We start from the raw sequence: 26,323 nt of genomic DNA, 5'->3' as shown, positions 1-26,323 counted from the left end.
TGCATAAGATTCAACGGGATAAGCACCTTCTAAAAAGTTCAACCTCCGCCTCATTAGACCACAGCTTTTTTTACCCCCAAAATCTTTGGGATCATCAAGATGTCTTGTGGCAAAATTGAGCCAAGCCTTAATGTTCTATTTGCACAGCTGTGGTTTTCGTCTTGAAACTTGGCCATGCAGACCATTTGTGCCAAGTCTCATTTTTTAAGGTGGAGTCATGAACACTGACTTTAACTGAGGCAAGTGAGGGCTGCAGTTCTTTGGATGTTATTGAGGGGCGGGGGGGTCTTTTGTGACCTCTTGACCTCTACGGACGGCTACTCCTGGGAGGGTTCACCACTGTTGTACGTTTTGGTCGTTTAATGGCGCTCACTGTGGGACTTAACCTTTTCCATACTAATTGAGCTCAATAAGTTTTTTTTCTCATTTGTTTCTTCATTTCTTTACATTTCAGTTAATCATCTATCTTTTGAGTCTCTTTGGTCTACTTCACTTTGTTCCTCCCTCAGATATGATAAACCAAGTTATCTTTAAAGGAGCAAGGGGCAATTACTTTTTCACACAGGGGCATGCAGGTTTAGAGTTTTTTCCCCCTCTTTTACTAATAAAAAAAGAATTTTGAAAAAACTGCAGCAAAGCGTGCAAACCACATGGATTACGGATCTGTAGCCCTGACCCAATTACGGAGATTATCAAAATGACAGTTTTAGTTGAAGAGAAAAATCCACTAGGCAGACCAGCTATGAGTGAGAGCAATGGGAAGTACACAATGTATTTATTTATATATCCAGGAAAAGGCAATTGAAAACAGATTGCTGTTTGAAATGCCATCCTGGATGCAGTTAGTAGAACAATGCAAAGAATTTGGTTTTTTAAGGCGTTTCAGGCATAGCTTCAACAGAGTTTTTTTTGTTGTTGTTGTTTTAAGTCTACACAAAATCTCATGTTGTTAAGTGAAAGTACCTTACGGGACTGGACAGAGTGGAATCGGTCATTGAGTGATTCATGGCACTCTTTCGCAATGAATGAAGGACGAGTCCTGGTTGTTCTGAAATCAACAATCCTTCACCTCAAGCAAGTTCGTTTCGTTGTTCAGAGTTTCACTCCCGGCCAGCAAGCTGGAGGCTGAGCTCAGCTGGACTGAAAAAGGAACGAATTAGGCTGTGAAGAGAGAGAGATCATTTCTAGGCTTGGACATCATTTCAATTTGAGCGATTCTGGTTCCTCATTTTGATTTTGATTATTTGAGGGGACAAAAAAAGTTTGGTTTAAATAAAGGGTGTCCAAATTATGAACATCCATTTTCATAGCTGCCCAGAGCAAAGACCTAAATGAACATTTGACTCGGGGTTCTTTATAACCACTATCAATATCAAACCTGTGAACTCAACGGCAGCCTGTCTGGAACTCACCCAATTGACTACATTTCATTCATTCATTCATTACGGCTTCAGCTGAAAGTAAAATCTAGCATGATTAAAATAGATATTTGGGACTGTTTTATCACATCAAATGGTTTACATGTGCAAGTTTTAACATGTTGAGCTGTCCTGGTTGACACGCTTCTGCAATATCGCGTGGACATCGGGGACAGTGTCACTAGATTTGATGACTGGGGTGGTGGTCCAACTTTGTTAAGAAAGGGGACCAGAGGGTATAATCCAACTACAGCGGGAATCGCAAACCCTTGGGCCCCCTGGTAAGGTTTATTCAGGGGTGCTGGAGAGGAGGGTCCGTCGGGAAGTTAAATCTCAGATTCAGGAGGAGCAATGTGGTTTTTCTCCTCGCCGTGGAACAGTGGACCAGCTGTACACCCTCAGCAGCGTCCTTGTAGGTGCATGGAAGGTTCACCCAACCAGACAGCGTGTGTTTGGTGGACTTGGAGAAGGCGTTCAACTGTGTGAGGCTCACAGATGGAGGGAGCACATCTGACTTGTACAAATTTCGAAAGCCCTCTTTTGCAAAATAAAATCTAATACAAAGTGCTGCACTGAGGTGAATGGTCAATTATTTTAACAAAGGTAAGACAAACTTCTGTTCACCGCTGCTGTTGGGCACAAGCACGTCTTCTTCTGGATTATTCTTTGTTGGTTTTCACCACTCCCTTCTTCGGGGTTGGCAGGCTATAGGCGTAGAAACTGAGAACTGAAATTTTTAAATTTGAACAATTCAGGGAGAACTGGAATGTTAGTCCTGGGTCCAATCGGTTCTTGATTCTCAATGTGCAACCCTATATTACAGAAATGATGTGGCGGGCCATATAATGTAAATCTTGTGAAAGACATGACTTTCCCTTTGGGTGGGGGGCATCAACATGCTCAATGCATTTATGGAACCATGACTCACACAACATCAAAAAACAACCATTTCATATCTAAGTACCAAAGTTGCAAGGACAGACAAATGTTATTGCACTTTGGCGACCTTGACAGAAACTACAAGCACACACCCGGAGGACAAATGTGACGATAACGTGTTGGATTTTTAGTTTTGTATTTTGCAGCTTTCGTCATGTACTGCTTACATGATCAGTATTATTGCAAACAGAAAAGCAATTGTCCAAAAGGATTCTGTGTTACCCATATTGCGTGCGTCTCTCTCTCTCTCTCTCTCTCTCACACACACACACACACACACACCACACACACACACACACACACACACACGCACATGCGCACAAACACACACACACTCCCGATGATGACCATGTGACTTCCTCTTCCTTACATAATTCTTTGCTTTAGTCTTATCACACATGTAGAGAGAAGTGATCTTTTATTGGTTGTTTTTTTTTCTTATTCTTCCTCTTGTCAGTCTGTGAGCGTGTGAGCTAAACTACTCGCTGTCGTGTTCTGACACGACAGCGAGTTCTTTCCTGAACACTCGTCAGAAAAAGTATGTATCAAGATATAGGCTTTTACCTTCTTGAAGTAACGTCTGTTCGGAAAACGTGATTTTTGAAAATTTTATCCACTCAAAAACTGTATTTGCTAGTAGATGTAGAGTAAGTCACAGTGGGAATAAGTGTTAGGGATAGAGGTGACTGTAGAAGTGTCAAACTGATGGCCCATGGACCAAATTCGGCCCACCAGATAATTTTTTGTGGCCTGCAAAAGCTAATCATGTGCCTCGACTTTGTCTCCTGCTAAAACACCAAAATTATTCAGATTTAATAACATTACAATATAGCAGGCATTTCTTTGCTTGTAATCCCCGTTTTAAAATAAAGTGAATAATGATTTGTTACTGGCTTGTGGTTTAAAAAGAAGTTATCCATCAATTTGTATTGTATATGTAATAAACGATGAGCAAAAATTTATATGGGTTCACAGTCGGGATGTGTGATACCACTTGCTTCAGATCAATACTAGTAGGCGTATTCGCGCCTGAATAGTCACGATACCGATACCACTTGTACATTATAAAATTTCAATTAACACAATAATAGATAATTGTGAACACAGACCTCTTTCTCTTGTGATGCACGTGATGATTCGTCAACTTGGCAAATTGCAATGCAGCAGCCGCTACTGGCAAGTTGGATTTATGCAATGTCGTTTTTTTTTTTTTTTTTTTTTTGCCTTAAATGAAGGTGGCTGGTATTGGCAGCTTTCATGAGTACCTAATACCTTAAAATTATGCCGGGATCGGCCCGTTGCCTTGGATCGGTACTCCCTCAGTCCTATTTCACCGTCATAGGTAAACTATAACTCCAATGTGGTCCACGGCAAAAATAAATTGTACAAGGTTTAGGGTTTTGGGCTTCTAGATAGATGTTAGGGGATGAGATCTTTGGTCAAGGTTGGAGCGATACGAGTCATGGATGGGTATTAGGGACAGCACATATGAGTTGAGCCAGAACAATGCAGCCAAACCTGACTGAAATCTCTCACAGCCATTACTTTTCATTAATGGGTGACTGCTGGCCACTCGTTTTGCTGAGATTCCCAATTTGAATCCCCAGTGAATACTGTCCCAACATCACAGATGTAAAAGCCAATTTAAAAAAATATATATATATAATTGAGTGTTCACAAAATTAAATGTTTCTGAGTATACAAATGCTAAAGGTCAAGTGTCATCCCTATAAACATTGTAAAATAGATATTGTAATGAAAAATACATATAACATCATTCACATTAATGTCTATACAAAAAAATAAATATGAGCGGAGAGCGCGTCATCCATGCGCAAGTAATATTCAACGACATCCAAGTGGTCGCCATATTGGCTGTATCCCCTGTCCGTGACATCACATGGACATTCGCCATTGAAAACACGCGGTGGACCTACTATGGGAGACGAACACGGCCCCTCTGACACGGAACCTCTTTTCGAAGAAGAGAACATCACACAACCGAGTGAAGTCACCAAGGCAATATTACCCTATTGTTTTGAATCATATTCAGATGATATGCGATCACTGCCAAACCGCCTTTACGGGCTTGTTCAGAGCCGCAGCCGTCCGCGATGAACAACACCGTCGAGCCGGGGCGCTTTACGGTGTTGTCGTCGCCTGCGGCTGCGTGCGACATTGTCGGCAGCGTTGTTCGGAGCCGCCACCGTCCGCGAGCCCGACGCACAGCCTTGGTCGAGGCCGTGAAGGGCGTATGAGGCGCCTCGGCCAGGTTGGCTCATTTTTGGCGCCAAGGTGGCTTATCACGCAGCCGAGGTGGGCTGCTTTACGGGGTTGTTCATAGCTGCTGCCGTCCGCGATGAACAACGCCATCGAGCCCGGGCGCTTTATGGCGTTGTCTTCGCACGCGGCTAAGCGCGGCATTGTCGGCAGCGTTCTTCAGAGCTGCCGCCATCCGACGCGCACATCGACACTTTTAGCACCCCTGTCATACGTATGCGGATCTTTCCGCCCCAAACTATTATTTTTTTTAGTAGCTGTATACACACCTACCTGTCATTTGGAACCCACCAAGCTCTTGTCCATTGCACCCGTACAATCCATTTTTCACGACGAACCGGGTCTTTTGCAAACTTATACAGGGTAAATACATCCTCCCGAGTGTTCAAGCAATGTCTAGCAATGCAATGAGCCGGCATTTTGGCTAACACGAAGGAATAACGAATAACTAATAGAAACAAACGAGTCCACTTGAGGGCGGGTCTGTCCTTTACGTCACTTCCTGCTTCTTCTCAAAAACAAATCCCTCGAGAGGACTTTCACGGCGGGAGTTACAAAAAGCCGTATACGTCCAAATCATGTTTTGTGGTGAAAAAACGCATGGGTCCAGGTCAGCTGCCCTTTTTTCCATTAATAACATACTAAAAATCCTGCATTTCATGACAGTGGCCCTTTGAATCAGACCCACCGTGGCTGTGACCAAGCTGTATCAATCTGGTATGAAATACATGGCACACACCAACATCTCTGTTGACACATCTACTGTACGTAAAATATCAAACAAGATTGGGGTCGATGAGTGACCAACAAAGAAGAAAATCTTGAAACAAACATTGCTGTAGGTTTACAGTTTGTGAAATATCACTTACTGTAGTTGTTACAAAATAATATGGGGGGAGACGAAACCAAAGTTAGATTTTTTTGGAAGGAACACCCATGTGAAAGAAAATTAGCATATCACGTCAACCTCAAAACCTTATCCCAAATGTGAAGCACAGTGGGGGGGGGGGTGCATTGTGGGATGGTCATGCTTTGTTTACTGAGAGCCTCCTCATCTTGCTTTCGTCAATGAAAAAATTTACTCAAAACATTTTGCAGTTGAAGCTCAAAAGAGGGTGCTACTGGACAATGATCCAAAATACAGAAGCAGATCAATAACAGAATTCCTTCAGAAGAAAAAAATAACATTTTCTCAAGTGCCCCAGTCAAAGTCCTGAATTTGTTCAGATTGAGATGCTGTGGCATAACCTCGAGAAAAACCTCAAGAAAGTTATTCAGACCAAATATCCCGGGTATTTTCCTGAATGGCAACAGTTTTGAAAAGAGGACCAATCCTAAATTAATCCAGATCATTGCGCATGTCTGTTCTACAACTACAAGAAATATTTAGTTGAGGTAATTGCTGCTAAAGGAGGGTTGTTCCTTTCGTTATTTAAATTCAAGGGTTGACTTACTTTATCCAGTCCTGTGAATGCTGACGATCATTGAAAAAAAACCACATGATTGTTTGTGTGGTTTTTGTTTCATCATACTCTGTTTATTCTTGTGGTTTAGATTAAGATTAAGGTCAGACTATATTTAATGACCTATTTTCGCAGGAATTAAATTCCAAAGGTTTCCCACACTTTTGACTTCGGTGAACCGTAAGGGGATTTTCAGCGAGAGAACCGTGGCACAACCTGGACTGATAACCAGGGCAAGCACATCAGCCGACCCACTGCATTGTAAAAAAAACTGAGATGCAGTCTCGGTTTTTGGGGCAAAGGATTACTTACTTACTTACTTACTGTAATAACCCTGACGCCCTCCCACCAAAAAATTGAGTTTCGGTAGTCTGAGAGCGAGTAAAACGGGAAAGCCAGACCCGGAAGCGTGGTCTCTGTTTTCAACAACTTTGTCCAGCGTCGTTTTTATCCGGATGCTCCGCAAAGCTCAGGTTAAAAAAAAAAAAAAAAGGTCACCGCCCCTGCTGCCCAACCACTCGGAAACCGAAGTGCAAAAGACAAATGTTGACGTTATTTACCTTCGAGGCGGCGGCAGAGGAACGTCCCACAACGCGTGAAGGTGTCCGTGCTTGGCCACCACACATCGCGCGACTGCGAAACTGCTCCAATTTGCTTCTCTCCACCTTTTTTTTCTTCCCCCATTCGGTGGGCAACAAGTGCTTCCGTTACATATCAAAATAAAAGCGATGACGACGGTGTTTCGGTCATGTCAACATACATGCTTTAGCATGCTGGTTCGTGTTCGATTGTAATTCAACGACAAAGCACGAGCAATATGAACTAGCGACACTTTCTGTAAATTCCTTTGAAATTCGCATAATACTGTAATGTAATTCCGCCCTCAATGCTTATTGTGTTTTTTTTAATCGTCACGAATCAAAATCTAGGGAAAATGATTGGATACAGCAAAGCAAACTTATCTACACCTTTGCGATGGTTGCGCAGGATGTGGTTCGCTTCAGTCATTGCCACTGAAACCAGAGTGCTCGTGAGAGTACTGAGCAGTAATTGTTCTTTTTTTCCTCCTTCACGTTTCTTCCGTGTCACTCATACCTCGAATCCGTCCATTTTACGGAGAACTTATCTTCAATTGGTCGCACACCTGGGAACAAAGATACAAACAACCATTCGCACTCACTCAATCCAGCCGCTTATTCTCACAAGGGTCGCGGAAATGCTGGAGCCAATCCCAACTGTTATCGGGGAGGAGGCGGGGTACACTCTGAACTGGTTGCCAGCCAATCGCAAGGCACATAGAGACAGACAACAGTCGCACCCACAATCACACTTAGGGGCAATTTAGATTGTCCAATTAATGTTGCATGTTTTTTGGGATGTGGGAGGAAACTGGAGTGCCCGGAGAAAACCCATGCAGAAACGGGGGAAATGAAAATTTAATTGTCCATAACTGTGAATTTGCCTATTAAACACAAACAAACAATGCTATAGATTGTTTTAGACATACGTCACACAACTTCTGATTTAAAACGCGGGCGCCATATAGGTTTGGTGAATTCAAGTAAACAAATAGTAACCAAGCAGGAATCATTTCAGAAAGGCGTATGAATGGGGGCGCCTTGCTTTGTTATCGGTTGCTCAAACGAAAGTGGGCGTTATAAAGCGTCTTTCTTTCAACTGCCGGCTGTGATCAAGAACCAGTGCGAGAAAACGGAGCAGTTATCAACCAAACGGTGACAACTGTGCCTGTCTCGTATTAGCAGAGTCGATCTAGCACCAAAGTCTGCTCGGAGCATTTTGTTCTTGGTAAGTATTGGATACCTTTTAGAATTTCACACCTACTTAGCAATAACTAAGTTCTGTGAAGGAGAAGTATTCTTTAGGGCCAAGGGCTTACATAATACTCGTGTGTGAATGCAATGCATTTCTCCAAAATCTGTATTTTCTGTTTTATTACAATAAGTTTGCAAAAACGAGTTACTGCACCGCAAGTTGTTTCGTGACTTGAGTTAAAAATGTAGCCATGGAAATGGAGAAAAAGGTGCGGGCTCCAGTTGGGACTCGTCCTGGTCGAACCTCCTTCTCCCGATTGAACCTCTCTCTCTCTCTCCCTCTCGGTAACAAAAAACGAAAATAATAATCTACACCTCTTTCGTTGGTATAATTAACATGACTGAACACAACGCTGACCGTAATCATGCAGTACATATTGAAATTGCATTGTGTGGTACACTAACCTCAGCAGTGTGGAGACAGGTTGCTTACAACGGATACCGCCGCATGACAAACCCACCCATTGAGGTTGCAGGCTTCAGACCTGTCATTCTCTAGTTGGTCCATGGGTCAAGCGCTTGTCGAGAAGAAGAGATAGTTGACGATGTCTGGATAGGTTACCGACGCCCACATTTGTGTGCTCCATTTGTGTTTCTCCAAGCCATGTGGGTCGATATTTTCGATCAAAGCACACTTCTTGTCGTAACGGTTTCTTGAAACAACATCTAATGAGCCCCGATAATTTTCCAAAGTCTTTTTAGACATCACAGGTCACTTTTAACAGTCGTACGAACATTTGTGTAACTTCGGTCTTTTTGCAAAAGCCATCGAGTGAACAGCGCGTCAGTAGAGTGAACCCATCCAACGTGGCCAGGTGCCCCGGATGTAGTCACATGGTCGTAAACAGTCTATAGGTCAAGATAATCCGTGGTTGGACTTGATCTCACTTCTTTGTAACCTTCACTGTCCTTGCGCCTGTTTAGGTTAGCTCCTCCAACCAGAGTTCCCATTGAACACTTGTGGAGGAAGAAGGCGGAGGAGCGAAGAAGGACAAATGTTTGGAGAACGGAGAGTCACTCCTTGATGTTCTTATTTCAGGTGGACAAATTAAAGATAGGCGGCACGGTGGAGCAGCTGGAAAGCGTTGGCCTCACAGTTCTGAGGTCCCTGGTTCAATCCCGGCCACGCCTGTGTGGAGATTGCATGTTCTCTCCGTGCCTGCATGGATTTTCTCTGGGCACGCTGGTTTCCACCCACATCCCAAAAACATGCAACATTAACTGGACTCTCTAAATTGCCCCTAGGTGTGATTGTGAGTGTGACTGTCACTATCTGCCCCGCGATTGGCTGGCAACCAGCTCAGGGTGTACCCCGCCTCCTGCCCGTTGACAGCCCGTGACCCTTGTGAGGATAAGCGGCAGAGAAATTGCATGAATGAATTTAAAAATGGCAAAACATTTTTAATCGACTCACAAATCACTTGTCTCCCTGGCTTCATTTTACAATTGCAACACATTTTTTTTTTAAATAAAAAACAAAGGATTTACTACTGTCCCTAATTTCTTCCAGATGGTTTACACCCCCCCCCCTTGATTATTGTATAGCTCCTCCGTGGTACCTGTGAACACTGGAACACTTTATTTGCAGACACGTGACTTGCTTGTATTGTTTGATTGGTGAATTTATGTCGACCTTCACAGCAATTACTGATAAAGGAAAGTACCGAGTGGCATGGAGATTATTATCACGGAGTAAAAGTACTGTATCTTCTGCGGTTATGCAAAATGCGACTGGAGTAAATGTAATAGGGTAGCACGTTACTACACACCTCTGGTTAAGGTTAGGATAAGTATGAGTGTGGGTCTCCATTTGACAACGTCTGCAGCATTCATGCCATGTCTGCAGAAGAGTCAGAATGAAAATCTCTGAGAACAGTGTCAAAGCAAATAGGGCTGGAATATGTATATGTACCTTTTAAAGTGAATGCCAACTTTGAAACACAAACTAGAAACGCAAAACTTGTTTCAATCAGTCCCCCAATTTAAAGACATGACTCATGAAAAGATCAAAGATTTTAGTGTCAGACAGTTCAATGTTGCAGAAATTTCCGTACTTAAATGTCTTCATGGAAATCCATCCATCTATTCATCTAATTCCACTTATCCAAGGTCAGGCCATTACTTCCCCACAGACACTCCCGAGCAATTACCAGGCCAGCTAGTTGAATTGTCCTGGGTCATCTTGGGGCCTCCTCCTGGTAGGACGTGTTTGACCATTTGAAACCTTTGTGTGACATGCTAATGAAAAAAACCAAAAACAAAACTGAAATCAGGACGGGGGCAAATACTTTTTGACGGGACTGTATGGTTCTATAGTGCCCCTCTGAGAGAAACCATAATTGCAACCTGGCCTGTGACAAAAATAAATTTAAAGACATGACTCATGAAAAGATCAAAGATTTTAGTGTCAGACAGTTCAATGTTGCAGAAATTTCCATACTTAAATGTCTTCATGGAAATCCATCCATCTATTCATCTAATTCCACTTATCCAAGGTCAGGCCATTACTTCCCCACAGACACTCCCGAGCAATTACCAGGCCAGCTAGTTGAATTGTCCTGGGTCATCTTGGGGCCTCCTCCTGGTAGGACGTGTTTGACCATTTGAAACCTTTGTGTGACATGCTAATGAAAAAAAACAAAAACAAAACTGAAATCAGGACGGGGGCAAATACTTTTTGACGGGACTGTATGGTTCTATAATGCCCCTCTGAGAGAAACCATAATTGCAACCTGGCCTGTGACAAAAATAAATTTGACATCCCTGCAAGGAGCAACACATTTTTGGAATGTGGGAAGAACCAATGCAAACGAGTGTAAAACATGCAAACTTGAAGTTGTGATTCAAACACAGATCCTCGGAAGTCTAAGCCATTTGTACTAAGCCACAGTCCACCGTACTGGGGAAAAAAGGGACATGCATACAGTAAGATCATGTAAAATGTATGATAATAATAATAATAGAAAATCCATTCCTGATTCCAGCTAAAGTGATATATTCAGAAACATTTTTTTTAATCATTTATCCAGAGCAATATCAGCATTGGCATTTGGTTGCATGTCAAAGGAAATAATTTGATTGGGGTGGTGGGGGGGGGGTCAGGATGTGTTGTTTACTGTATTGCTTTAGCATCCCTGAGACCAGGAAGTGTGTCCACTGAATTTGCAGAATGGCGATCATTCATCTAGGTGACCCAGCTGTCCACGCGCAGACGCTTGGTTGACGTACTGTCGTCAGCCTCCGGGCAAGCGACAGCCAGCGGCAGCAAGTCCGGGCGACGTAGTGTCTGATGCTCGTCCCGCCGTGCGGCAACCTCGGGGGGAGCCGAATAGCCCCTAGGAGGAGGTGGGGAAGGAGGCTCAGCCTTGATAGTGCCGTGGTTGGTGCTGATGCCTGGCCTGCAAATAACGAGGATGGCAGAGTGCAAGGGAAAGATGTTAGGGGGGTGGACACCATCTTGGGCCCACTATGACAACAACAAATTTTACAAACAACATTGCTTTGCCGCAACATTATGCTAAAGCCAGATTTCAAATTTGATGACATTTATTTTCTTGCTCAAAATTCCACACACATTCTCCCATAATGACAAAATGCAAAAAGTTCAGCGCAGGAAAATGATTCCATCCTTGGCATTTATATTATCAAGAGTCCTGTGCAATTTAGTCATTGACCCACCCCCGTAAAAGTCATTATTTAATGAACAATTTTTTTCAAGAACTGTTGTTTTTTTCCGTTGGTTGGCATGATGGTGCAAGTAGTAACAGCATCTGCATCACAGGCCAATAATCTAACCTGGTGCGCTATCGTATTTTTCCATTTGTTAATAAAACTTTTTTTTTCATTTTATTTTTAATCACCATCACTAAAATAAGTTGTATTTATTGTGCTGTTGCAATAAGTGAGCCAGAAACATTTATCAAGTATAGCAATGAATTACCCATTACTAGGAATACAATTCCCATCATGCACCAAGAGCAAGAATCGGCCAATCAGCAGGCCGTAAATGACGTCACACACATATATAAATGATCTTCACCACAGCGACTCTCTCTTTTCTTCGATCCAGCCTTAGTTGAAGTAGTAGGCGTCATATATAAGCTATGGTATTATTTGTTGATTTATCGATTTTGTTAGTTTTTTGGTGTGGCTAGAATAACCGCGCGGTTTACCGTGCAGTATTGGCCTTCAAAGCTAACGGTAAAGTAAAGGCGAGGCGAAAGGTCCATACACTTGAGTGGGCCACATGGCACGTGGTCGGCGACTTGATACTGGCGGCCCAAGTACGCGACAACCCAGCCGGTCAGCGTACTGCGCGATGGATCTATTTGTGCTGAGATCAGAAACTTATCTGCAGTGCATTGTGCGTCACAATTTTCCGTGTATAAGACTTCTTGCACCAAAACATAGACGCTGGTGACTTAGTCCGCGTTGCCGTGTGCAACCTCCATTTTGGATTTTTTTTTTTGTAGTACTTTTTATTCGATTTTTTTTTTCTCAGTTTAAAACTCCGATGAAAACCTGTTGGTAAGTATATCTTTTTTTCCAAAGTACTTCGTGTTTTATTGAGCATTTATGTACTTATTAATGCATAAGTGAAATATGAAGGTGATATGACCGCTCTCAGTTTTTTTTTTTTTTAACGCTTGCAAAAATGTTAGTCTCATTGCAAAATCGGTAAAGTTGCCGGAAAGGTGGTGGAATCTATCGAATAGCATGCTGGAAGGAAGGGGAAAGCTATGATTAGGACTTCGACCTGTCCAAATTTGCCCTCGCTGTTGACCTCGTCTGTGAGGGTTTAATAGCATGAACATTTGTATTTATTACTGTAAATAGACGCTGGATTCATTATGTAGATAAGATTTACTTATTTCAAAACCCTACACGAACCTCTATTTTGCTCACGAATGATCATTGGTACATTGATGGTTAAGTATTGAAATTGGGGATTATTTCATGCAATTATAATTAAAATAAGTGCAAATGGCAATGCTTTAGTCAAGCTGTCATCAGTGAAAGTTTCATGAAAATCAGTTGAAAAACAAAAAAAGTTACCTTTTGAAAATCCTAATTAACCGGGAAGGTCACGACTATTTGTTTATTAATACCATAATTAGCCCATATTCCCAATCTTTAAATGGTTGTAATTTAGTCGAGGTATTGATCATTTAAGTAATATTTTAAAGGGTTTTCAAAGTTCCTTTCAATGATAATTTTTTTTTTTCTCAATCCATGAGTTTGAAATTTGATGTCACATACCAATCCAGGAGGCTCCTATCGAAGCCGTTGTTGCTCCTTTTGTGGCATTGAACGGTCAAAAGGAAGCCAACAGAAAAACTTTCTCTGACGGTCGCTGCTCAGTTTCCAAATGTAACTGATGCAGCAACAATTTGAGGGAATGACATTTTTAACTGTCATAATTTCATAACCTTAATTTTTTTTTTTCCCCCCCTTGCAGGTGTGAGGCTCATGAATGGCCGAAGACGACAAATTTAGAGGTTTGTCAATGAATACAATTCTGTCCAGTGGGACTGCCAATGTCCAACACAATCTAGATGCATTTTGTACGAATTTGTAAAATGTCCAAGCAAATAAACCGATTGGATAGCTTTAACTGATAATGTTGAGCAAAACAAATGTATTTTTATCGCATATTTTATACAAAACTACTTTTGGGTGGACTGATTCCAAAAGGACAAAAACACAGCTGAAATAAATTGCAGGTTTGTCACATTTAATGCACAAATTTTCTTTAGCCATGTTGTACAGACCAGTCAGGATAGATGAAATTCCTATTGGATATTATGTTAATTTTGTTTTCACTAATGGGCAAACCAGTCCAAAAGGAAAAGCATAAAGGCTGAAATCCGCTTGCTGCTCGTTCAAATGTTCTTTTTTTCTTTGTAATATTGTTACACTTGGACAATTCCACACTGCACCTGGGTTTGGCTGTGATGACAAACTTGCCCTCACTGAGATCTGTGACTGATTCTTAATTACTGAGCCAAAATGCAATAAATTCCTGTCTTTTTTTTTTTTTTTTTTTAAACCTAATCTAACAGTCAATATTTCTCTCATTCAGGTTTAAGGGTCTCCCCCCTTGGTGTTCAGGTAAATACACATTATAATTGAATTACTTTTAAATATTTTGCTTTTAGGTGAAATTTCAGGAATTGCTCCATATTGGTGAAGACAAAGCTGTGTACACCTCAAAAAATTGTGCGCATTTAATTTTTCGAGCAAGTTTGTGCAACAATCAATTTACTGAATACTAATAAATTATGTTGAATATATAAATATATCACAAATTTGATGTTAGCAGGTGTAATATATTGGGTATTAGCACCTGAGTCTCAGTTTATGACACTTTTGTAAGGATGATCAGTGTGCCTTTTTAGGTACAATGGAGCCTTGGAATGCTTTGATACCAGACTCAAACAAGTTTAATAAATGGTAATAAAATAAAAGTGCACCAAGCAATTGTTCAACGTGGAGGATTTCCTCCCACAGTATCGGGAACAGTTTTACAGACAGAATGAATTAAAAAAGAAAAATCAACAAAATCAGGATGTTCTGCAACATTTGGCAGCTGTGTGAAAAGTTGAAGCCAAATTAAGTTGACCTGTAAAGGAAATGGTGCCTTCTAGGTTAATCTGAAAATTTGGACCTAAATGTCTAATTTTGTGAAGTCCCTGCATGCTATCCTAAGGGCCTGGCTTGTGTGTAGCTTGTGACCTCCAAGTGCATGCAAGAACATCTTGGACAGTCTTTGACTGTTCTGACTTGTGACAGAAGCAGCCACTCAGCTGTCCGACAGATCAAAACTGATTGTATTTAATTATGACAAAGTTAATTTTGTTCTAAAACTTTTTTTCATTCCCTCCTAGTTCGAGTGGGAGACTGCTGCGGTATGTGAACTTCTGGTTTATGCAGTTTTTTTTGTGATCTAGGATGACCTTTAAAAAAGGAGACTGTTGGATGACTCTTGCGGATATGGGACTGAGATCAAACCTATGCTAATGTTTAAATCTTTTTGAAAATAAAAATCACTAAATGTGACTTTGTTCTTAGGGTTTTGGACTTGGTATGATTCGCCTGGAGTTGTAAGTACTTTCAAGTCAATTGCTTGGATTTGTCAATAAAACTCATTTTGTATCTTTAATGCTGTCTGTCTTGTTTGCGAACAATGCCTCAGAAGATGAATGAGACTAACGTACCAACAAAGTCAGGTTACAAAAATCCCCCTTGGAAAAAATTCTCTAAAAACAAAAGGGGGAAAAGACTGTGCTGGATTCCACCAAACGTAAAAATTCTGTACTGGTATCTTGGTTTGAAAGTGGTGCAATAGAGCTGCTCTCCTATTGGCTGTCATGTAGCATCACATCCCTCCATTGGGTAGGAGGGAGGCTATTTGTGTAAGCAATGTGTTGGAAAAAAATTCAAGTTATGAATCAACTTCTTGAACAGTTTAATTTCACAAGTAGACATACCACTGTGGAGGGCATATAATTGCGCAGGGAGGGTGCAACAATGGGTTCTTTGATTACTTTTAAATGGAAATTTTAATTAAAAATACTAAGCACAGGTGCCATGAACCCCAACTGAAAAAGTTAGAACCTCATTTCTTGGTAATGAGGCTTCATAGCTCAGTGCCAGCTGTTCAGAGTTAAATTGGCAGCAAAGTCTTTCCAATTTTAGCCATTTTGCTACTGCAGTCTACAACAAATTTGATTTCACCTCTAAAAATAAGGTACATTTTGCAGTTGGAATATTGTAGAAGAGAGCATCCCAAGCTCATTGGCTATTTGAAGTGTGTCCTAAGTTACAAAAATTGAAATTACAATTGACTGTTGTAAAGGAGTCCATGTTGACTGAAATTCATCTGAATGTTGTTGGGGTTTCAATACAGTGGTGTGACAGTGTTGGCCCCCTTTTGTCACAAATGTTTCCAATCTCATTTAAATATTCCAAGACCACACAATTAAGGGAGCAAAAAACCTTAACTTTCATGGCCCCGTGTGAAAATAATTGGCCGCACTTTTGGAACTGGTTTATCTGAATCTATCATACCCAACTTCAATTTCTCAAGGCACACCCAGGCATGGTACTCCCGGACCTGTTCTCATTTAAATAGCACGAGCCAGACAAAGAACACCAAAAGATCCTAAAGGCTAAAAACCTTAGAGATTTAAAGTAATGCAGAAACATAAGATACTGAGATTAGTGTAAAAAAAAAAAAAAGTCTATAAAACCATTTCTAAAGATCTGGGACCACAGTAGGAACTATTATCCATGAATTGCAAAAATATAGATCAGTGGTGAACCTTCAACTGGTCACCTGACCATAAAAACACCAAAGAGAGTGAGGACGACTGATCCGAGAAGTCATAAATGCATCCCAATAACTTAAGAACTGCAGTTAAGATCAGAGGACTAAGGTTAATCTCCCACATTAAGTGAGACAAAAACTGAGATGAGTCAGATTTACAGTGAACTTTTACCTGTTTGCACATTTTGTCCTCTGTTATTTGCTGAAAAAAATTGCCTATTTGCTGGAGGGAGAGGCTTGATTTGGTCAGGCCTTAGCTTTGTCCCCTAGAAAAGGTGTTTTGCTGCCATCTTGTGGCATTTATAAGTAACTACAAACCTCTTCATGTAGCCGTCAATTACTCAGATTTTCCCGATTTGCGACAGGTTTTGGTCCTTATTACTGTGTCTTTTTAGTAACCCTTAACCGAAGGTTACGCCATGTGATGGTGATTCTGTTCCACGGTAAATCTTGTTTGTGTCTTACCCCAGTGAGGTGGTCATCTGTTGTTGTTGCCATGTGGTCATGGAGTTTAAAGATGGTCCGGTGGGAGAGGGGAAACCTGACAGTTCAGCGCTGCTCAGTTCGTAATCTGACCGCCAAAAAAATTCATTTCATTTACACATGCAATCTTATTCTCACCATGAATTTTATTATACAACATTTTTTTGCTCAATAAAAAAGGCCTTAATACTTTGTCTTGAGTTTAAAACATTTTTTTTAAAATCAGAAATGTAAAACATTTTTATCTACATTTAGTGATAAAATTTGGGGGAAAAGAGCAAAAGCATTTCAATATTTAAGAAGAAAAAGAAAATATTTAATTTTCCTCAAATAAAACACGATAAAAAAAACACTTGCTGTTTTTAAGTTAAAAATATAAAGAATAGTAAAAAAAAATTCAATCTTATTTCATGCAATTTAAAAATGTGTGATAATAGCATTTGGTATTTTATTCAACGTTTAAGCGTAAGATAGTACAATTTAAATATACTTTAAGTACAATTTGAAACATTTAAATACGTTTACTGTATACTGTATAACAATTTATTTTCCATCGGCTGCATTGTGTTTGAGTAAAAAAAAAATCAGTAGTTAAATACATTTTTAAAAATGATAAATTACCTAACATTATTAAAGTAATAAAAAAATGTCAAACACCTAATAGAATAATAAATACCCAGTCCTCTCTGTATTTGAGTAAATACAATAATACTATACCTCTCTAAACTTGACATTGAAATAACTTGAGTGTCATCAGATTGTGCCAATGTGCCTACAGTATTTGACAGTCCAGTATGTGATTAGTTACCGTTGTCGCCAGAGTTGATGGTGCTGTACAGCACGTTGTGGTGGGCCACGCTGGGAGTGCTGATGGATACCACCGGTGTGCTCAAAGCTGGACTTGTCAGGTGATGCTCACCCTGAAAGTGCATGATGATGATGCTACTGTATTCAAGTGCAGTAAATATTGAAACTTTGCAGGAGGTTACAGAGGCTTACAATAATTTTAAATCTATTTCTTTTTGGCAAAACCTCTCTCATTCTCAGATTAACACTTAGGCCTACTATGCGCCAACGTTTTTTTTTGTAAGCTTTGTAGGATAGCTGCTTCCAGTCGGGAGTCATTTTCTATATGTTCATTAACGTGTGAACCCAGTCAGTTTCAAACCAAAATTTATTACCAGGCTTGGGTCCTAGATTGTCTCCCCCCAACCCCCATGAGTTCTATTACGATAAACATGTTCACACAACGTCTTGTGGATTGCTGATACTGGTGGGAGGGGCGTTTTATTGCATTGTTCTTTCTGGACACATGGTGGCAGTATTAACGCAGCTATGATATTTTTCGGTATCATAGCTCATTGGAGCGAATCCGGGATTCCAAAACCTTTCTATAAAAATAGTCGAGGATAATGATTTTGTGTTTAACCACTAAGAGTACAGACTAAAACGACTTTAGTATAAATCATTTTTTAAACTAAAATACCCAGACAATAGTCATTTATTATGAGTTTTTTTTTCTTTTTTTTTTTATAAACAACAGGAAGCAGAAGTTTGGTGTTGTTGTGATGACCACACCCTGGATGATGAGGTCATCTCCTATTAAGAGTGTACAAGCCCACGTGTTGGTGACAAGGCTGAAGATACTGTATATCACACCCACTCACTGATAGTGAAGTGCTTCACCCTGCACAGATTTCTGCTTACGGATTGTAGGCGGAATAATGTAATAATTTGACATTTTTTTAAATCGCATTGATATATTTAAAAAGAAAAAAAACTAACTGAATTGAGTGTTTTCCTGAAACGCTAGAAAAGTGCAGAATAAATTTGCTTGATTTAAAAATGGGGATTTTATATACTTTTAATTATACTTTATAGACAGTGCCATCATAAATTGTCTCCCTTCACAAATTGTTATATTCTTGGGAAGGTTCGTCACTGTTCCATGTTTTCTTCAAGAGACAATAATGGCACACCCTATGGTTCGCTGGAATCCTAAAGATTTGGAAATGGCTTTTGCAACCCTTTTCAGACTGATAGATCCAAATTTATTTTTCTCAAATGTTCTGAAATTTCTTGGGATCGTGTGATTTTGTTGCTTCTTTTTTAACTCTTTTGCCCAGCTTGATTTTCTTGGAAAGGATTTGGTTTAAGTGATCTCTTGACTGAACAGGTCTGGAGGTAATCAGTGTTGGGTAAATTGTGTTTTACCAACAATTAATTCCTGACCTAACAAGGGAGGTAATTACTTTTTCACACAGAGCCAGGAAACTTTGCATCATCTCTTTTTTCGTAACAAATGAAATCACCATTTTTTTTTTATTCCACTTGGGTTAGATTTGTGTGATATTTACATCTGTTTGATGATCTGAAACAAAAAGTGGGGAAACAATGTAATAATAAAAAAATGGGAAATTGCCAATACTGTTTAATGGCAAGGTACCAGGTCTGAAGTACGAAATACTGTAAATGTATTTAAATATTTTTTAAAAAGTTACACTTTAACACATACATACCAGAGTGGCCATCCCACCCTTGGATGCGGGGATAAGCACTCGCAGATCAGACTTGCGTGCCGGCGTCGGCGATTTGGGAGGGCGGATTTTTCCAGATGATTCCACAAAGCCGTTCACTAAAAACACACCACAGAAAAAGTCACACCCACGTTTAACCCTCGGCAAAACTTGAAAAAGGTCATCAGCAGTATGATGAGGATGAGTGCAGCTATTATTCATTACAGGGGAAATCACTGAATTATTGAGCTTGATGTTACATAATTGTGCAGCTTGTAGAAGGGACAGCCTTTGGGGAGGGTTAGCACAAAGACGGCGAGCAGGATGAAGATCTTGGTAGAAGATGACAAACGCTTGACTATTCTCCTGACCAATCAGCAATGACAATAAGATGTACTAACTGAGTGCAGGAGGTCAGGGAGCTGATATCCACTCAGGACAAACAGAGGGACACAGGGAAGCTAGTCAAGATCATTTTTAAAGATGATATACAGTATTTTTCCAAATAGTATCACAATGTTTTTTTATGCCTCTGAAATTGTGAAATATAAGACCGTTGCTTATTTATGATTGTTTTATGTATTTTTTGCTTTTAAATCAGTATTGTTGTTGCTATAGTGTGAATGCTGATTCAGACGTTATTCTTTTTTATTATTGTTGCCCTCCTTGAGCCATCACCTTATCATAGTGGAGGGGTTTGTGTGTCCCAATGATCCTAGGAGATAAGTTGTCAGAGGTCACCCACGGCAAAAAGATAATAGCTGAGGAACCAGACAAAGTACGGCTCCATAAACATCTACGATGAATACAAACATTGGATCTAGGTTTCCCTTGCCCGAACGCAAGTCACCGGGGCCCCCCTCTTGAGCCAGGTCTGGAGGTGGGGCTCAAAGGTGAGCACCTCATGACCAGAGCTGCACCCATGGGGCGCAGCCAGGCACAGCCCTTCCCATGAGCGCACCGCTTGTGGGAGGGGCCATAGGAGTCGGGTGCAGTGTGAACTGGCCGGTGGTGAAAGGGGGGGCCTTGGCGATCCGATCCCCAGCTACAGAAGTTGGCTCTAGAGATGTAGGATGTCACCTCTCCGGCAGGGAAGGAGCCCAAACTGGTGTGTGAGGTCGAGAACTTACGACTAGATATGGTCAAGCTTGCCTCCACACACGGTTTAGGCTCTGGTACCTGTCCTCTTGAGATGGGTTAGACTCTCTTCCACTGGAGTTGCACACGGTGAGAGGCACCGAGCAGCTGTGGGTATACTTATTGCCCCCTGGCTTGGCGTCTGTCCAGTGCGGGTCACCCCAGTGTCACGAGAGGGTAACTTCCCTCCACCTTTGAGTGGGGGGTACGGATCCTGACTGTTGTTTGTGCCTATGCACCAAACAACAGTTCAAAGTACTCAACGTTTTTTGGAGTCTTTAGGGGGACTGCTGGAGAGGAGTCTTGCTGCATTATGTTTCAGAAAACCAAAACAGATCTTAATAACCAAACAACTAACGAGCTGACAGGCTAACAGAAAAGACTGATTGGCTGCCCAAGAAAATAACTTATGTGCTGACTAACTGTCCAAAGACCTGCATAATCCACAAAATAACTGGTGAATCAAACAGTCCTCCTGCGTTATTTGGCAGAAAAGATGTGATATTAAAGCTGAGTTGATAGGTGACACAACCATGTATTCCATCAGTTTAGTGTGAGTGGTGCGAGTGTGTCCATGAGTGTCTTCACGTGCGACTGTTAAGAGGAACATACCATCTGGTCCAGATCCATTCTGTAGGATCAGATCGGAACTGCTTTGCATTTCACCTGAACAGGAATGGAAAATTAGCAAGCGAGCTCCACACATTGTCAATGAATACATGCACTAGATTCATCTCAAACAACTGGATCTACAAACCCCACTTCTAATGAAGTTGGGACACTGAGCAAAACGTAAAAAAAAACTGAATGCAATGATTTGCGAATGTTTTTTAACTTACATGAAATTGAATACACTACAAGGAAAATATATAAATTGACATAATATTTTTGAAAATATTCACTCATTTTAAATTTGATAATTGCAACACAGCGGAACGGTGGTTAGAGGGTCTGCCTCACAGTTCTGAGGACTGGGGTTCGAACCCTGGCCCTGCCTGTGTAGAGTTTTCTTGTTCTCCCTGTGCCTGTGTGTTTTTTCCCCGGGCACTCCAGTTTCCTTCCACATCCCAAAAACATCCATTAATTGGAGACTCTAAATTGCCTTTTGGCGCGATTGTGAGTGTGAATGGTTCTTTGTTTCTATGTGCCCTGCAATCGGCTGGCAATCAGTTCAGGATGTACCCTGCCTCCTGTCTGAAGATAGCTGGGATAGCCTCCGGCACTCCCGCGAACCTTGTGAGGATAAGTGGCTTGAGTGATGGCTGGATGCCTGCAACGCATTCCAGAGGGATTGGAACAGGGGTATGCTTACCATGTGTTAGATCACCTTTCCTTGTAACAACAATAAGTATTTGAGAACTGATGTCACAAACTGTTGAAGCTTTGTAGGTGGGATTATTTCCCATTTTTGCTTTTACAACTTCAGTTTCTCAACAGTCTGCAGTCTTTGTTGTCCTATTTTGTATTCATCATACGCCACAGATTTGCAAATGAGAGACAGGTCTGGAGTACTGGGAGGACACTTTTGTTACATTCATCAGTTTTAACATTAAAGGTCTTGTCTTTATAATGTTAAGTGAATATAGGTTGAAAAATATTTAGTATTTAAGTTTTACACAATGTCTCGACTTTACCGGAATTAGGTTGGTTAGTACAGTTTTTTGTTGTATTGTGTCCAAAACAGTATTATGACGCATGCATTTGCACAAATGCATGCACACATACACACAGATTAACTGACTGACTAATCAAGTGACTTACTACCTGACTGACTAACTGTCACATGCACCCTCACACACCTGTGGTGGCGTTACTGGTAGACCTGTGCATCACGGGCATGTTCCTGTGCAGGTGAGCGTGATGAGATGCTACAATCATCATTCGCCCATCACTGGTTCCTCCTCCTTCCACATGCACCAAGTTTGGCTGTGTTACACTTGACGACTACGCACAGGGGAAACCAGCATTGCAGTGACTCAGGAATCAACACATGAGTACATTTCACTTACGTCATTCACTGACTGACTACAGTGATTAATGAAGTCGCTAACTAAGTAACTAACTCTGCAATCTACAGTGGATATAAAAATTCTACACACCCATACTTGGAACTATGGACAAAAACTTCAACCTTGGTTTCATCAGACGTTAATATATTCTCCTAAACATGGGAAAACAAGTTATGGTCCAAAGAAATTAAGGCTGACGTCTAGATAAGTAAGGATTCACGGAGTCTGTATTTCAGTATGTATTAGCAATAGGGGAAGAAACTCTTGGCAACTATTGTGGGGGAGGAGGTGTGTTGTCACCCACCATCTTGTGGTTCCTGATCATGTCATCAAAGTCATCATTGATCTTCTTGTATTTGGCTTCAGTATTTGGGGTCAGGGCATACGTGGCCCCATCGCCCACATCCGGGCTGTCACAGCTTCGTTGCTCCTTCTTGTTCAGCGCCTTGGGTAATTAGGAAAAAAAATTGAATATAGGTAAATCAAAAACATTTGGCAAAACAAAATACAAAATATTGAAAAAAAAACATTTCAGAAAGATACAAATGTATTAAAAAAATAATGGCCAAATTTACACCACATTCGATTAGATAAATATTTGGAAAAGTACATTAAAAAATAGAATACATTTTATTTGTAATGTGGTTATATATAAAATAAAATCCTAGATGAAAAAAAGCATAAATACAAAAGCATAATACAAAATATTTTACCAAATTGGGAAAAGAATACGCCTGGGGAAAAAAGAAACATAAAGAAAAGAACACAAGGGGGGGAAAAGTAATTAATACTTTATCACAGACTAGATAGATTAATATATATACACACACATACATATATGTGATACAAATATCTTTTAAAATTTCACATATTTTCACATATACTGGAAAAAATTTACTTATATTTACTCAAAATAAGGTCCTTAGTGTTGACCAATAAATTCAACCATGCGTTGGGTCGTGAATTGGATAACTCAAGTTAGGGCTCTTGTCAGTCAAGGTACCACTGTATTAACCATTTCAAATGGTTATTTGGGTAAACTGTAAATACTATTTCCCACATGACTCCAATGTCTGGTGTTTTGACTGCAGTTGTGACCCGTGAAGATGCAGCACCGTGGGTGAAGTCATCTTTCCTGGCGTGACAAAACAATGTTGCGCTGACTGGTCAGCAAATGCTTTTCCGACAACGGGGCAGGCTGGAGTCAAATGTCAACGCTTTGCAAACATTTCCGTCCGGCATGTAAACCATGTTCGAGCGTCATGCTAACAAGTGATACACACAAGAAAATGAAGCAGAGAGCAGTTGACACAGGTGCCTTCTTGTGGTTAGCACCAGTTAAACGGCTAATTCGCTTACTTGAGCAAGGGTTGGCAAAGTATGGCCAGCGACCATATACGACCAGCCTCGTTCTTTAAGCCAGCTCAATGGACATTTACATTATCAAGAGTCCTCCATTATTTGTTGTATTCATTTACCATTCTTTTATGTTTAAATTATTATTTAAAAAAAATGTCCGATCTTATCTTTAAAAAAGTTGTGAATATTTATTAAAAAAAGTAAGTAAATAAGTTTCTTTCGGCTTGTCCCGTTAGGGGTCGCCACAGCGTAACATCACTGATGAACGGTCAAATTTGTTTGGCACAGTTTTTACGCTGGATGCCCTTCTTGATGCAATCCCTCTTGGGGAGAAGAAATTGGGTAATTATAGTTATCATTAAATATTAATCATAACCCATTGCAAATAAAAATCAAGAAACGCAAGCAAGTGTATTTGTAATGCTCTGAATCACAGACGTTATAACATTATCTATGAATAATGAGGCCCCCAACAGTACATTTTAAAACTCAAACGTGTCCTTTGAACACAAAGGTTTGCCCAGCCCTGTATGATATTGATGAAAAGGTTTAAGTCCCACCTCCACAATGTCAGAGTTGGTCCTGCTTTCGTGGGGCTCGTTGTACTCTGTGTACTTGAGCAACACTTTGTCCATGTCGGTGCTGGCGTACTGGAACAGCTTGTTGGAGCTGTTGAAGACAATCAGAGCGATCTCACAGTCGCACAGCACGCTCAGCTCATAAGCTTTCTTCATCAGCCCAAATTTTCTCTTCATGAATGTCACCTGTATGGACACAAACCCCATAGAATTTTTACAGGTATTATTTTTACATTAAGTGTAATTTTGGATTTGGATTTAGTTACTACAATGCATATGATTTTTGTAAATAGACAAATATAACTGTGGTAAACTAAAACACTGTCTTTAAATGGTGATTTTTTTTCATTAAGGGAAAAAAAAATCTGTTAGCTGGTCCTGTGTGCAAAAGTAATTACCCCTTGTTAAATAATTAATAGTAGCTAATCACAATTTTTGATTAATTTTCACCGATCACAACCAAAGCCGATTCCCTCCAGACGTGTTCAATCAAGAAATCATTTCAACAGAATACATCCCAACAAATCAAGTCAAACAAAAGATCTAAAAAAGATGCAACAAAATGACGCGATGCAAAGAAATTCCAGAACAGCCAAGAAAGAAAGTAATTGACGTCTATCAGCCTGCAAAGAGTTACAAACGTCATTTGTAATGCTATAGGACTCTAGGAAACTATACCGAGAGCCATTATCCTCACAGAGAAAACATGGAACAGTGATGAACCTTCCCAGGAGTGGCCGAGAGAACACCAAGAGAACAGCAATGACTCATCCTAGAGCCCACAAAGGAACACAACTTCTAAAGAACTGCAGGCCTCCATTACCTCAGTTAAGGTCATGTTCACAGCACAACTATCAGGAAGAGACGAGGCAAAAATGGGATCCATGGCAGAGTTCCAAGGTGAAAACCACTGTCGACCAAAAAGTACATATCGGCTCATCTTACTTTTGCATACACAAAAAAAAAAACCATCTGAATTATTCCATGACTTTTAGGAGGATATTATATGGCATTTTAGAAAAAGAACATCATACTGGAAGTCAAATGTGATGGTAGTATGATGGTCTTGGGCTGATTTGTTTCTTTGGGACTGGAAAAACTTGCTGTGATTGATGGTACCATGAATTCACTATGAGATCAATAAGTTCACTTACGTTATACTTGTTTGACATTTACATTTGTTTGATGATCTTGAACAAAGTGGAGAAACTAACGTAATGGAAAAACTGTCCTGTAAGTGTCTTTTAAGGACCTACAAACAGCCAATTCAATTATTATGTCATGCATTTATGTTTTAGAAACTATAATTGGCATACTTAATTCTTCATGTCAATTTCATGAGCAATGACCATCATATTTAATCTGTGCATTATATTTTATTCATTTTTATTTTGTAATTATTGGATTTAATTACTATAATGATATAATGCCTCATTTTTAGGACCTATCATCATCTGATTTGATTATTATTGATTATATTTTTTAGGACCAATGAATGGCTGATTCAATTAATATCATTTTTCAAGGGTAATTAAAGCCTTGGGTATTGTAAAATAAAATTTTATATGTTTTGCTGACATCCTGATCATGATGTCATGTGTTGTCTAAGAAGCACAGAGATGAGTTTCAAAAAAATAAAAAGAGTAGCTACTAAAAGCAAAGGCCAAGTCTGTAAAATTGGTTGAGGAAAAAATAAATAAACATCAGCCTACATCTACCACAGCCTAGACAAAGTATTATGGAATGTAAATCCCACCACATCCCTAGCCCCAGCCCCATGCCTTTCTCCCCACACCATAGCAAACAAGATGGGATTATTATTGGTAGTAATATCCATCCATCCATTTTCCCACACCTATCTGAGGTCGAAACCCAGACTTGCCTCTCCACAGCCACTTCATCCAGCTCTTACGAGGAGATGCCGAGGCATTCCCAGGCCACCCAGGAGATATAGTCTCTCCAGCCAGTCGTGAGTCATCC

General features: G+C 40.4%; 2 protein-coding genes and 4 non-coding genes across 17 annotated transcripts in view; 4 read left to right on the top strand and 2 right to left on the bottom strand.

Moving 5' to 3' along the window:
• LOC133498259 (multiple C2 and transmembrane domain-containing protein 2-like) overlaps positions 1–7,313 on the bottom strand; it is a 46,976-nt gene extending 39,663 nt beyond the window's left edge. For 3 of the 7 annotated variants that reach the window (XM_061814870.1, XM_061814871.1, XM_061814872.1), the window contains exons 1-2: positions 7,069–7,312; positions 6,661–6,774 (exon numbers count right to left, since the gene is read on the bottom strand). In XM_061814870.1, coding sequence (XP_061670854.1) covers positions 6,661–6,774; positions 7,069–7,108 — 154 coding nt within the window. In that variant the 5' untranslated portion in view covers positions 7,109–7,312. Of the gene's footprint in view, positions 1–963; positions 1,134–6,424; positions 6,531–6,660; positions 6,775–7,068 lie in introns of those variants that run through there. The other 4 variants (XM_061814873.1, XM_061814875.1, XM_061814876.1 and 1 more) reach the window with 4 other exon arrangements.
• A 2,443-nt stretch (positions 7,314–9,756) lies between these two features.
• LOC133498257 (myocyte-specific enhancer factor 2A-like) overlaps positions 9,757–26,323 on the bottom strand; it is a 29,237-nt gene continuing 12,670 nt past the window's right edge. For all 6 annotated transcript variants that reach the window (XM_061814857.1, XM_061814858.1, XM_061814859.1 and 3 more), the window contains 9 exons: positions 24,326–24,529; positions 22,711–22,851; positions 22,197–22,341; positions 21,010–21,063; positions 19,264–19,379; positions 17,553–17,664; positions 16,727–16,832; positions 11,161–11,330; positions 9,757–10,556 (listed from right to left, as the gene is read on the bottom strand). In XM_061814857.1, coding sequence (XP_061670841.1) covers positions 10,477–10,556; positions 11,161–11,330; positions 16,727–16,832; positions 17,553–17,664; positions 19,264–19,379; positions 21,010–21,063; positions 22,197–22,341; positions 22,711–22,851; positions 24,326–24,529 — 1,128 coding nt within the window. In that variant the 3' untranslated portion in view covers positions 9,757–10,476. The remainder of the gene's footprint in view (positions 10,557–11,160; positions 11,331–16,726; positions 16,833–17,552; positions 17,665–19,263; positions 19,380–21,009; positions 21,064–22,196; positions 22,342–22,710; positions 22,852–24,325; positions 24,530–26,323) is intronic.
• On the top strand, positions 13,199–13,339 carry LOC133498692 (small nucleolar RNA SNORA16B/SNORA16A family). Its single transcript, XR_009794440.1, has one exon. It is a non-coding gene; the product is annotated as a small nucleolar RNA SNORA16B/SNORA16A family (small nucleolar RNA).
• LOC133498691 (small nucleolar RNA SNORD103/SNORD85) lies at positions 13,877–13,941 on the top strand. Its single transcript, XR_009794439.1, has one exon. It is a non-coding gene; the product is annotated as a small nucleolar RNA SNORD103/SNORD85 (small nucleolar RNA).
• LOC133498699 (small nucleolar RNA SNORA44) lies at positions 14,625–14,751 on the top strand. The gene has a single exon (XR_009794446.1). It is a non-coding gene; the product is annotated as a small nucleolar RNA SNORA44 (small nucleolar RNA).
• Positions 14,873–14,943, top strand: LOC133498701 (small nucleolar RNA SNORD99). The gene has a single exon (XR_009794448.1). It is a non-coding gene; the product is annotated as a small nucleolar RNA SNORD99 (small nucleolar RNA).

Source organism: Syngnathoides biaculeatus, chromosome 3, assembly GCF_019802595.1.
Source record: "Syngnathoides biaculeatus isolate LvHL_M chromosome 3, ASM1980259v1, whole genome shotgun sequence".
Classification (NCBI taxonomy): Eukaryota; Metazoa; Chordata; class Actinopteri; order Syngnathiformes; family Syngnathidae; genus Syngnathoides; species Syngnathoides biaculeatus.
Note: the sequence above shows the minus strand (reverse complement) of the source record. Positions and strands in the feature narration are given on the sequence as shown.